The sequence below is a fragment of the Venturia canescens genome, chromosome 1 (assembly GCF_019457755.1).
Source record: "Venturia canescens isolate UGA chromosome 1, ASM1945775v1, whole genome shotgun sequence".
Lineage (NCBI taxonomy): Eukaryota > Metazoa > Arthropoda > Insecta > Hymenoptera > Ichneumonidae > Venturia > Venturia canescens.
The window spans coordinates 4,097,709-4,111,903 of record NC_057421.1 but is presented as its reverse complement, the minus strand read 5'-3'; the positions used below and the strand labels follow the sequence as shown (position 1 = coordinate 4,111,903).

Genomic DNA, 14,195 nt, shown 5'->3' with positions numbered 1-14,195 from the left:
AATTTAAATTCCGTATTAAGAATTTGAGACTCGACGCTCGATCGCGACTGATAAAACGTCCGCGCGCTCAAACGCTTTGACGCAATTGTTCGACGCAGTGACGCGCCACTTGTCACGAGATTACGGTGTGACGTACTTTTTTTTCTCGTCATACTTGGCTTTTTTTTTATTACGCCGGAGCTCGGGACACACGACCGAGTGTTTTCCTCGTTCCGACTCTTCGCCCTCCTCTCGCTGCACTCTCTCACTCGATCCTTCGCAGTTGTTTTTTTTTTTTTTTTTTTTTTTTTTTTTTCCATAGCTCTGTCGCGCGTATCTTCGGGCGAGCGGCAACTCGCCAGTTTCTTGACTACCCGCGCTCGCGATAACAAATATTATTTCGCGATAACGCGCAAATCCGGTGTCTCGGATACGATTCGCGGACGTGCGTGCTCGCGAGCGCGTGTTTGCGCAGAGGTGACCTTTAAGGGGGTCGAGAGGAGCTCTCTCGCCGAAAGACCAATCAAAATCTCGATCGGAGTTTCACGATTAATATCCGAGTGGTCTCTTTCTCTCGGACAGAAACGAGGCAATACGCGCACAGAGACGACCCCCGCACGCCCGGCCAATACACGTAAACCCACGTTTCACAATCGCTCAACGCGCACTCGGACGCTCCTCTTTCGAAAGATTCACTCGCGTTCGCGAAACGGGATAAAAGATAGATAAAGAAATATAAAAAGTGGTGGAGGAATTTCCGTCGCGCTGACGGATATTCCCAAACACGGATGATCCACGTTGCTTTCTTTCTTCCTTTCTTATTCCGCACCATCGTTCTTACCTCGTGAAAGTGATCGCGCAGTCGTGTGTGCATCGTCGGAAACGCGAAAACTTACGTTTTATCTCGCCGTTGTGCGTTGGTAGTGCGCGCGGTGTCGTTTCGCCAGAACGATCGCCGAATAAGAGAACCGCCAAGTGTCCCCATTTTTACTCCGTGACCAATCGGCTGAGGAGTCTCCAAGTACACCTATACAGCCGCGATCATTATAGTGTCTTCGTGCGACTTAGCCGAGGTGTGATAAAGAGTGCGGAGTAGAGGAAGGAGAATAAGAAGAAGAGAAATACGTGCTGGATAGTTCTTCTTCAATTTTCTTCCCATTATTACAGTCATTATAAAATTACTTATTTTTTTTTTTTTTTTTTTCATCTTTTTTCTTCGTTATTACGAACGCGACAGCGTGCGGTCGAGCCGAGAGGAGCGCGCACTCTGGATTAGCCGCTTCCTCGAGGCCACCTGATTCTATATTTTTATGTTTACATTTGTTTCCTCTTCTCTGAATACACAGTGCATTTGTGCGGGAGTGCGGAGTGCCAATTTTTGGGGGTTCGAATGATGATGATTACGCCCCGATAACACGTTGATCAGTGTCGTCAGAAATAATTCGTTCGCGAGAAAACGACTCGAGAGTTTAGTCGGATTTGCCAGCCTCTTTTACACTACTCCGAGGAATAAAAGTTGGAGCGCGCCAAGTCCACGTTACAAAAGCATGATATTGCGTCGATCGTTCTCAGTAAATTCGAAGCCAATGTTTATACGCAGCCGTCGTTTGCTCGGCACTCTTGATATCGAGACTCCTGCAGAATCGACAGAATCAAATTCACCCACTAAGACAGCGGCTAAACCGACGTCAGAATTATATTTGGAAGCGGCGCGACGCGCGCCGCCCTCCTGAACACCCGGTGAGTGTCTCCTTTACCCTCACGCATTTGTCGCCGTCTCCGATACACGCTACGGACGATCATAAAATGACGACGTTCAAACGAACCCGATTGTCCGACCATTCCGATATTTTGAAATTCTCCTCCAAGAGTTTCATCACCGGGCTCCAATTCTTCGACTGGTTGCTCTCTATTCCGGAGCACTTCGTTGCCCCAATCGTTCGTGGATTTGACACTCCGTGTCGCACAGTGGTCCTCGCCCTTTTCGCCAATGTCAAGATTTTTCATTGAAATTCTGATAAATTCAACTGCACAATAATGTTTTCATTCGAATTGTCCGACTACCTACGCTGTGGATCGAAAAGCTCGAAACAAATACGGGACACTCGAAACCTGCAATAACTCATTGCGGTTATTCAAACCAACTTCGAATTCGCTTTATCAATGAAAATGCATTCGAGTTTCCAATGAAAAACTCTTCATTTCAGGGATCATAAAACATTTCCTCAAAGCCGCAATTGATGTTGAACGAAAGAAAAAAAGTTTCCCTCGATGCAAAACTGACCAAGCGCGCATCGACTCGGAACAGCTCATTGGAATCGAGAGAAACTAAAAGTTTCGCGGTTGCAGAGAGATAAAACGCGCGTTTCTTCATGTCAATAAACGTATATTCTATCTAAAGTACACAGATAGATAAGAAAATGTCGACGAAGAGGGTTGATGGGAGGGACGTGAAGAAGTCAGTGACGTCAGGAGCTCCTTATTTGCTCGATGAGCATGATGCTCATTCGACGAAAGATATTGTCGCAATATGGCTGTTATTTCTTGTGGTTTCCCCCTTTTTTTTTCTTGCCCATTCCTTTTTCTTCGTTCTCTTCCCCAGCAGAGTTGAATCGTTGAGTTTGTGGCGTCCTCGAGACTCATATCTCTATTTTTTATTGCTACGATAATCCTCTTAAGCTTCCTTTCTTGTTTAAGGGAGTCCTGCTTCGTGGGCATCGCGTTTTCTCAACTTATTTGCGCCACTATCATTTCTCTTACTTTCAAAGAGAATAAGAGAAAGGAGAAGAGATCGACGCAGGGAGTATGTTTGTATGCATATTTTCGGAGCGTATTGAATCTCGCTTAATTGCTCGTTGAGGATAATCGATCGTTCTCTGGAGAAATGGAAAGTCTTCTTCAAATTTAACTCTGGTCTATGCGAAGCCGGTTTACCAAATCGTTTTTACAGCAAGATTATTTTCAGCTGTTTTTCTTAAGTATGAATTTTAGCAAATAAGCCTTGTTGGTTCCAACAAATTTTTTGCTTCTCTCAGTGTAAGAGTAATTTATCATGGATGAGTTTATGGAGCTGTTTTTCAGGTTGAATATATTTTCGTATCTCGTAACTTGCAAGATTAGCTCTCCGTTAACGTCTTTTCGTATAAGCCTGACGTTCGTAGTATTTAGAGTTGCATCCTTTTGTATCCATTTCATGCAAGGTTTACTGCGAGATTGTTTGTGGTTTGGAGAGCGATAATAGTACGAAGATTAATGAAAGAGAATGACGGAGACTCGGTAACGAAAACAAGGACAAAAAATGTTGGTTCGGAGTACCTGTGCACGTGGAGTGATTTGGACTATGATTGGATACAGCAGCAGAAGCAGCGGCCGCTCCCAATCGAGCTGTCACGAGTAACTTTTGCCCCAAGTTAACTTCGCGTCGAGAGCATCCTCGTCCCGTCGTTTTCCCTTTAAAAAGGCGACCTTGAGACAAAGTTATGAGAACAATTTTTCTGCAGAACCCACATTCGAGGACTCTGATAAAACTTCCACTTTGACGTTTAACTCGCCTCCCCATGAAATTGGATCAGGCAACTTTTCTCCTTTTTTTCTCCCCTTCTCAAACCACATAAAAAGCTTAACCGAAGTTTAAAGTACCGTGGTACAATTTTCAAAGTCCAGCGTCGCCTAATTACTCTCGAAATATTTTTATTCACTGTGCAAAAGCGATTAGTCTTATTGCCCGAACTACGAAAACTGTGCTCCGCGCGACTTCGGCACAATCCCCGCTCATTCCATTGCTCTCTTTCATTCTCTCTTCTTCCATTCATCCTCAACTCGCTCATCGGACTATTTTCAACCAAAATAAAATCCGCATCTATTCGAGATCGAGAGCGATTTTCCTTCAATTCGGAACTCCAACAAGGCGTCGCCGTTTCAAGGCTTCCCTTAAAAAAATCCAACTCTCCCGATACAATGCGATCAATGCCCTTCCCATCGTTCAAGTTTTACCTTCGGATATAAAGTATACGAAAGAAACGTTGAAGCGTGTTGGAAACGCTACGAATATAATCGAGAGCACCACCAGCAGCAGCAGCAGCAGCAGCAGCCACAGATAATTGGCTAATGGATACCGTTCCTACTCGTCTTCGTAAATATGTATGCCCGACAAGTATGTGAGAAGTGGCCATGTATGGATAACTCGTTGCACACGCGGAGCTTTCTCTGTCACGCGTTTAAACTATCGTATAGACATTGATGGATAAGCACGTGATAGGAATTTACGATCGATTATGCGCCCCGGTGTTTGCGTGTCAGGCCTATCACGTGTAATATTACAAATATCCGCATGTGTGCCTCTCTCGATACTCCGCATTGCATTACATCACATAGACAGATGCACACGAGTATAGAATGACGAAACCGGTACACCTCAATCAGTTATTAGATACATATCTGCGGATAAATGCGGTGGTATGAGTGTAGTACGAGCGGATTTACCCCCGCGGGGGGCGCGATAAACGGAACGGTATGTTTGTATTCATCGCGCTCGAAACACCATATCATTATACAGTATAAAGATCAATCTCGCAGTGGATCCTCGAAATTCAGTCGATTTTTTTAGCCAGCGAGTTTTGTCTCTTGGTTAAACTTCGTTGGCACGATATCGAGGGCGTTGGAACAAAAAACTTTTTTGACTCGGAGAGACGCAATTTTTTTTTTAAGATCGTTAAAAAGGGCGAGACTTTTATTGGGGGGGGATTTCGTTTTGTTCTATTGTTTTGCACGTTTGACGACGGGAATGCGAGCGGGAAATGTGTGCTTGGGAGACCGCGTAGTCTTTGCGGTGAAAACAAATAGGAGGCTTTCGTCGATTACGAAGCGGAGGGGAGCAGTGATTGATTTTGTTTGAAAGTTGGTACAACTTTCACGTGTCACGAATGTTGATGTGAATTTTAAAAAATTTCAATTTGTTGATAGTTCTCGATTCCGTGAGTTGATTTTTGCGGAGTTTGTAATATTTTAATTCGGTGCTTAGTCGCGTGGTATACTAGCTCAGGATTGCGGGTTTTTCTACATACAATTCCACGATGAGGAATATAATGGGTTTTATACACTTGAGAGAAAAAGCATTAAAGGAGACTCGTATCGTCGCTCCTCGGAGCCGCGGGTCTTCCGCGATATTCTTTTGCTCACTTTTTATTCTCATTCTCTTTCCCCTGCTCTTTCGCTCTTGCGGGATAAACTGAGACGAAGATACGCGGATAACAAACCGCGAGTACGAGGAATGTCAATCTCAAAGGGGAAACTCCGCACGCACGGTGCAAAGAGGCTTGCACAGAGCTCGAATTACACGGACTTGGTTTTTTCTTCTCCCTGCTCTCCCTGCGCTCTCGCTCGTGCCTCCTATTTCTCCCTCTGTCGGGCTGTTCGCGTACACTCTGAAGTTTTCGCCTTCCCGAGAATCCGATACTTTTCGGAGTGTTTTCACCACCTATACAACACAAACTAATCCGTGCATTATTCATACTCGTAATACATAGAGTATGAATATTTATGAAAAAATGAATAGCTCCCCGTTTCCGGGCTGGAAAACTCGTCACACAATTGTCTTCCAGAGGTCGCCTCCTCACACGCCGCATTAATCTTTTAATTGTTTAGAGATTTTTATACCTGTTGACGCTCCCAGGCCTGCTGCTCAATCTATATTTAAAATCGGAGCTCGAAACACGGAGTAAATAATGGTACAAGCGAGTCGACGATAGAACACTTGTCCTCTTGTAACGAGGCTGCGCGTCGCGGTGCTACTCGATGCGTGATATTATATATTATTATTTATTTACGGGATGCGATACATCGTGTGCGACTATGTCGTCATTAATTTTATAATGACGACGCGTTCTCGTCTTACTTTGTCCATTCACGAGGATATTGATCGTTGCGGCGACACATTGTAGGACACGATAGTTCAGCATCTGACGCAAGCCTCTCTCGTTTCCTCTATGATTTTCTCCACTTCTTTCTCTCCCCCCCGTTTCTCTCCGGGAGTAAACGGGACATAATTGTCCGGCGAATGACCGGGAATCCGCGCGGCACGAAACTTCCTTTTGTAATTCGCCAAGTATTCGTGATTTCTCAAAAGAAGCATCGCACGCAGCAGCGAACCGCGCGCTCCTCTCGGACGTACAGTTTTTGTTGGCGAAGCCACCGCGCGGGGAGGAGAGCAATGCAGAAAACGCATAAGCGTCTTTAGTTTCGAGTACACTCGCACATGTTGGAAAATTATTGTTGTCCTGTATAATTAGGAGTTACCGCGTGTAATTGGAGATATGAATAAGGGATAGAAATAGGATTATTAGAGCTGTACGTGCGTATATTTATCGAGTGTATCATTGCCGGGTATATAAGGAGTTTGCGTGCACCCTGGAAATTCTCGTGAGTTTTATCGACAAGCCGCATTAAACCGTTATTTATGTGGAGCAGCACCACCCCGAGAGTCTGTATACGTACTCGCTCTTTCCCGCGTCGAACGTACACGCTCCGATGTCGCATGTTTCGCGGGCTCGCACACACCGCGCTCGCAACGTAGCGCGCGGCGGCGGCCTCTCTTACTCTCGTTTCACTTCTCCGGGCTATAAATAGTGTAGCGTCGGTGGGATCGCGGTCTCTCGCGAAGCAACGAGAAACCGTGACTCCGGAGCTGCTGCGCGCGAGTGGGTTCCTCACTCCACCTGATAAACGAGAGATATGATATCCTACCTCGTCGTTGCGCCCCGGTGCATTATTTTCAGAGAGTATTGTACGACGATATCCGTGACAGCCGAGGCTCTTCGACGTGTCCCCCGCCGCTGCCCCGAGGTCCGTGAACTTCGCTCCTGCGCGCGTCTCGCCTTTATTCGTGCGCTTGCGATCCCATTTCTTCCTCTCATTATAACCTTTCCAGGTGTCGTTTTAATCGGGTGCGTATACGCGAGACGTCGGAAGTCTCCGAACTCTTCTGAATTTGGCATTATTCATTCTGGCATCGATTGTCGCACGTTTGTCTCTCCCGCGCTCACTTATTCACATTCCGCCGTCGAAAGCCCCGCGGCCTCGTTTCCCACGTTCGCCGATTTTCCTCCCTCCTCCCCCCAAACGAGACTCGCGCTGCCAGCGCCAGACCTTTTGTCACTTTTTTTTATTTAGTTATCCACTAATGTTCCGACCCACGCGAGCACCCTTGGCCTCGCGGCTACTTCCTCCGACTTATACCGCGGCCCCCATTTTCACACTACACTCCCCATTGGAATATCTATCTTTATCAGCGAGCGCGAAGAAAAAAAGCGCTCATAACGTATAATCGACGATTAGGTACTCGTCGACGACATCGTATTAGCCGATACATCCGTGTCCGTACACTCTGCACACCACGCCGTAATTATAATAATGGTTATTACCTGTCGTCAATGAATGATAATTGTACGAGCTATTTCAATTATAACCTCGCAAACAGCTCACCCCGCGCGACGACACGGCCGAAAGAAGCACTCCGCACGACCGGTTTTTCCGATCTCCTCGTCCCGGTGTTATGACCTTGTCGCACGTGTGCTACGTACCTGTTCGCGTTTGCCCTCGATATAACGATAACCACCGCCTCTTCAACGACACATCTCATACATTTTAGATCTCGAATAACCTCCTTGAAAATTCAACATTCTTCGTCTCGTTTCTTTCCACGAGAGAGAGAGAGAGAGAGAAAAAACACTTGAACAGATCGTGTTTTGGCGCAATTAAAAACACGCTTTTTCATTCGATAAATGATCGATAAGCCGTAAACATTGGTCAAATCGTGTGAGACATTGACTGGATACAATTGCCCTTCGATCGTGACGCGAGTGCGCGATACTTGTTTGCGGATTGCGTCCCGGCAAATCGTAAACAGTAAATAAATATAAATTTCAAGACTATTTATGGCTCGAGATAAATTACAGTCCGTAGCCGAGCTCATTTATACAGTTTCCAAATAATTTTAGTGCGCTTTTAGATCGTCGGACATTGTTTTTACAACGGTCTCCGTCGTGTGTTCGTACGATAACAGATTACCGACATAAAACAAATATTTTTCAACAGCATCCGTTTTTTCACTGGTTTACCGTGTTTGGTTTACCGTGCTCGTTCAATAGAATTAACACACCGTTCCGTCTCAATTATGCGTGACTCTCGGAGAAAGTTATTGTCATTACGAAACTTGCTTCGCACGAAGCTTTTTCTCCATTGTTCGGCGGACGGTGGCTCGACGATTGATCGAACGTGCGCAGTTTTTGTTTCTATTTTTGTGCTTTCGAAGGTAGACGCCGAGTTTGAATATCTGTACGGGGTTTTATTAACGCGTGCGTTTGACGTTTCGTTTGCTGGATTGGTAATGCTCGACGTAACGGTGTCAGTGTGTCAGTGTCGAGGCTCGCTGCTTCGCGAGTGCTGGATGACGCGTGTTATCCTTCACTCTCCTCACTCCGCCCGCGCCCGCCTGTAAGCCTCTCCCCGTCCCGCTCCCTCTCTTTCTCACTTTCTCACGCGAGTGATCGGAGTCTCGTTTATCTCCGTGCCGGGGGGGGGGTCTCTTTGTATTACAGAAGGAATTCCTCGGTTATATTTTTCATCAGCTGTGTGCTCGGTGGGATTCGTTCCTCGGGGAATTCCGCTTGTACGCTCGCCGAATTATATCACGTGCTCGGGCCTGCGTCACCTTTCCTTTCCTTCGTTATTGTTTTGAGCGCTTTTTCGCTGGTTTTCGGTCCGGCGATTAACGCCGTTGGAACAGATCGAGAAATCTCTCGACTCCCGGCGTGTCCGATGCTGCGCGCTCAACCTTCGGCTCGCTCGAAATAAACTCGACAGCTCATTCTCTGGTTAACGCTCTTGCCTTCCCTACACACTGCATTTATATTCGTCCACGAGCTTACCGAATTCGCTGAGATTCTCTCCCCCCCCCCCCCCAAGTCATGCGTTATTTTGTTAGTATCTCACCGCGCGCTTTCAATTTGCCCAAATATTCGAATGAACTTATGAAACAATGTGGAATATGTAAACGAACTGAACGAACGACCGAACGCGCTTTCGAGTTGCCCGTTCGTTCTATAAATTCACAACAATTTACACAAATTTGGCACTTTTCGCTTTTCCAGCTTCCTGACATGTCGATTATTTCAGACGAATCAAGTTCCCACTTTCTCGAAAAAAAACTTGAATTTCGCGCGAAACCAAAAAGAAATTTCGTCGAATTGCAATGACGCAAAGTCCTCAAACGTCCTTGAAACCTGCTATGATCTCAGCGATGATTTTCCACCTTATTTCCATCGATTAAGACTTATTCTCTGTGATAGTTTAATGACGTTAATACGTGATTGTATTGTGTTACAGCGTGGACCGGGACCGGCTTCGAGAGCGGGAACGTCAGGCCCGCGCGGCGATGTCGGTCCAGGCGGAACAGGCGGCAGCGGGAGGCGGTCCGGACACCCGCCACGGCCATCACCATCACGGTCATCACAATCACGGGCATCATCACACAAATCCACACGCGTCCGCTTCCTCATCGCTCTTTCCCCGTGCCCCAGTTAGGGTGAGTCTCGAGTTTCGACTAATCGAACCAACATCCGTAAACACACAGATTAAAACGCAATCAATCGCGATTATTTACGAGCGCCCCGTCCCCGAATTAGTGGCTTTCGAAATACATACTTTTCCAACCAAGACCTTTCACCTGTACGAAATAACTGAAATGTTTATCATTCTGCTTAAATTACTCCGATACACGAAGAATATAACGATAATTGAATAATCATCGAACCGAGGGATTTATTATATACGTTCGTTCAACAACACCGCTGTTTCATCGAGATCCCGCAAATCACCGTAAAATACTTCCGGTTTTATTATATATATATTCGCAATAAAAATGAATACAGGCTCGAATATCACGAAGGAGAAAGAGAGAGGCAGAAGCTTTTATGGTTATTATTATTATCATGATCCTTTTTTATCGGCGACGTTGAGTTCGCTTACTTCGTTCTCTTCGATACATATATATTTTTTGTTCTCTCCGCACCATGTGCTTTTTTTTTCTCCTTTTCTTCTTACCCTTCTCTCGAAAGCGTTTTATCGACTTACGAGTGGGTTCTCCGCTCTCGTCGATAGTACACATCGATCTACGACGTGAGATTTGTCCCGTGGTGAAATTCCATCGGGACGCTTGTCTCTATTTTTGTGGCCGGAGGCACGTCTCTCGTTTCGAGGCGGAGGAGGGAGGCTCGGCGCAGAAATGATTCCGAGTTGAAGATACAGCGATCGGCCGAGTAAGAAGACTGAAAAAGAGATACGGGCGCGCTCTATTTCGAGAAACGCCGTTAGCGCTCTTCGGTAAAATGAACTTTGCTCTTTTCCGGGAAGTTACTATTTTCAGGAAACTGAACAAACATTCGCCATTGCAATTCCAGCCTTTTTCTTCGCGTTCACGATTTCTTGTCGTTTTTTAACTATCGCTCGGGAAGTGATCACGCCTCCAGACCTCTTCGGTGCGCACCGTTACTTACGCACCGTCGATGTACATCATTCACCCCCAATTTACATAGAAATTGCCCCATATCCACCGCGAGGGACCAGCACCTCGATTCCCAGTCGATATTTTTATTTAAAAATCCACAATATCGGGCTCCCTTGTCCTCGCCTCGTCCACGGCGTGGTTGCCAAATATTTCGTTTCACACACCTCAGAATTTATGTTGAAATATCATTTGAAAAAACGAACCTTCAACTAAAAGCAATTTGAGAATGGCTCGAGCTCGAGAATTTGGAACAAGCCGTGAATTTTCAAGGACTTCAATTAATGTTTTGCGATATAAATCTGTCGAAAAAATAAACGTCATAAAATCTTATCATCGATCGGAGATTGAATGATCAGATTACTCGAAAAAAATATACTTTCAGTTTTCATGACGAATTTTAATGGAACTTAGATTCGGCGTAATCGCTTCCGGCCCAAGATGAATTTGTCAGGCAAATTATGCGAGTGGCTGCTGGGGAACGGCCAACAACTGTGCTGCTCGTGCAGCAAAGCGTAGATCAGGACGTGAGCAGCTGTCTTCGGGTTTCTCAACCCTCTTGTGCGAGCACCCAGACATTTCTCGTAGATGAAAGTCTGTCTCTTCACTTTCTTCGCTCACACATACCTCCAAGAGGAGGATTTTGTACGTACAAAAGTGCGTACGAGAGTGTGTTTTCGAACAAATATTCCGGTCTCGAGCGACAGGGAAAATGTGCCCTCGAATAGCTCGTAAAGGGTCTCAATAGAGCGAACCTACGATCCGTATGACTCGGGTTTTCTTCAATAAATATCCGTTCCGGAATTGGTCCTCGAGATTTATTGCTCGCTGACAGCTTTTTCCACGTGCAACTCGACCAGCCGCAATGTCCGGCCACCACTTTTCCGCGTACATCGACGATGCATGAATAGACGAGAACTCCGTCAACGTTTTCATACGAATAATTGACAAAACGAGGGACAAATAACAGCGAAAATCGGTCGCCCGATGACCGTGGCATTGCCCGCTACGTCGAGGATCTTCGCCGGAATAATAAATTCAAGATAAAAGTGGAAAATAACGATGTAACACCGAGGTCAGAAACGTAATCCGAGCTTGCTCGATTCGCAATGCGCATTCCTCTCGTAGACGACATTCTTTTCTCAATCTTTTCTTCCAATAGCTCATCCTCAAGTTTCGACCAAAACTAACAAAACTTGGGAGTCTCATGTCGCTGCCGCGATCAGTCATGTTCAGTTTTTGTACTCCGAACGAATGTGAGCTCGAGAGGCTCGCGTACCGTCCACGACAAACTTCCTCCTGCACTCGAGGCTCCCCAAGCTCACGAAACTTTTACTTATTCTTCTATATAGATATATGCGTAACATCATCACGGAAACTCATAAATACATCGGAAGCTATAGCAAGCAGAAGGGCGCCCAAGTTATTTCTCTCGGAGTTATTTTTATCGTGTAGAAGTTCGAAAGGCCATGTTTGACTCAAACTGTCAAAGATTCTTCACATTAACGTCTACCATTTTTCCTCATTTGAAAAATAATTTTGACACTTTTCTTATTTACGAAATGATGGGGAGTAGCGCAGCGTGCGATTAAACAACCGCTTCATGTCGTCCAACTTTTTGGAGTACTTTGAAAAGTTCGGAGAATCAGAGTCGAGGAAAATGAAGTGAAATTCAGCGGTGGGCGCCTCCGTTATTTACAAACTCATCGAATAATCACAGTGCATACGATTTTTATTGAATGGAGCTTAGCTCGCTCTCATATCGAGAGACACGGTCGCCTGTCATTCCTGTGAGATAAGACTACTGGCTTCCAATTCGCAAATTATATGTAGATGAAATGCAACATAGAGATGCGAGAAGCGATCGCAGTCTCTTACGTATGCATTATCGAGCTCGTATAATTCAGTCGCTCTTTGTCGTTTTTTGCTCTCTCAACTCTCTGCTCATGGAGAGGTTACGCCATCGGAATCGGTTTCTCGATTATTAGTCGATCGATAAATTATATCGCGGTGGGATAGAACGAGACGGTTTTTCGCTTCTCGCGAATAGGCGCTTCAGACAGACCGAAGAAGCAGAACGTTATCTGCGTCAAGTATTTTCCTTCGACGAATGAAGTTTGTCAGAGATACGAAAAAATCAACAGACTCTTCCCCACACTCCGAGATTTCTACCGTCGCTCGAGTATAGTTTCGCGTCTGTGAGCGTCTCGAGCACGCAGTTTCGGTTGTTTCCTCGAAGCGATAAACGTTTTGCGCCCGATATACAAAAGCTTTGCTTCGCGATTATTCCGATAAGAAAATAAGTACGAGAATTGGACGGAGCGTGAGCGCGAGCGAGCGAGCGAGCGAATGGATTGTCGATGAGAGACAAGAGATCGAGGCGCTCGTGGAATATCGTCGAATCACGTGCGATCGTTGTTGATAAGGGCGTACGATAACGCCTGATAAAGTTTGCTCTACGCGTGAACAACCCGGCAAAGCCATTCCCACACACATTGCGAGTTATTGCGAGGCATTCGCTATAATGCGTGATTGACCACTCGCAGACTACTTTTATTTATACCCCCCCACGTGTTTGCTCTTTTCCTGATCGTTGTCCTCAAGCTTTTGCGCCAGCCCAAACTAAATTGGCCGCTCTCTATCATCCTCCTCTCCTCTCTTTCTCTCATTCCTGAGCGATCTTTCCTGCGCGAAGGTGAATTCCTCCATTATTGGCCGTGTAAGATAAAACCTCTCTTTGTGATCGTATAAATTGATAAGTCACTGCCTATTTATCGAGTCGTGAGAAGAACACGAATACGATTATGTTTAACGGAGAATTGGGGTCAGCGGAATATCACGAGCAGTTGGAATAATTATTCCACATTTTTATGCCTACTCACGAGCAACCTTTCATAAATGTAATAAACATTGAATATTTTCATTCATGTTTTTCATTTTCCTTAATTACATTCCATTGTTTCTTTGGGTTTTTATTCTCGAGTTGAGGTAGTTCATGTACGAAACGATTTTCTTGAGAAAATCTTTAAATTTACACAGAGTTTAAATACGTAGTCGATTGACCCTGATATCAAATTGTAAATGCGTAAAAAATCGTTTATCTTTCCATATTACGAATGAACGCTTTTTACGAAGTTTGTGAAAAACGTATACAACAACAATGGCGTATATAATGAAGGTTTGGGAAAAACTTGGAGACGATTGTCTTACTAGTAACTCGTATTACCTCACATTTGCTCATTTCAGCATTTTGCTTCTTCTTGGCTTGGCCCATTCCTGTTATGGCCTTCTGTCTTTTTATGAATACTTTTTTCTTCATCCATTTCCCTTTGCGCTCTCTAACGCAATTTTACATAAAAAACTGTAGTATTTTAGCCAGGGACGAACGAAATTTGGGGTTCGGTCAGTGATGGATCCCCGATTAATAAACGGTTTGTAATTTCATTTGCCAAAAGATGAATTGAAAAAATTCATTCTTTAGTTATTATTATTAATTTGGAAGTAAAAATCGATAGAATTTAAACACCCATGAAATGCGACCCTTCGAACACTATCTAGCTTAAATTCAACCAACGAATCGCCCGGCACAAATTCCTTTATCCACACAAATTAATTATTCCCGCTTACTTTTAAAGTCGCGATTACATTTTCTCTAAAA

General features: G+C 45.0%; 1 protein-coding gene across 5 annotated transcripts in view; it reads left to right on the top strand.

Moving 5' to 3' along the window:
- lilli (lilliputian) overlaps window positions 1–14,195 on the top strand; it is a 172,804-nt gene that overhangs the window by 64,127 nt on the left and 94,482 nt on the right. For 4 of the 5 annotated variants that reach the window (XM_043410523.1, XM_043410524.1, XM_043410525.1 and 1 more), the window contains one exon: window positions 9,361–9,559. In XM_043410523.1, the coding sequence (XP_043266458.1) occupies window positions 9,361–9,559 (199 nt within the window). Of the gene's footprint in view, window positions 1–300; window positions 1,053–1,325; window positions 1,720–9,360; window positions 9,560–14,195 lie in introns of those variants that run through there. The other variant, XM_043410527.1, reaches the window with a different exon arrangement.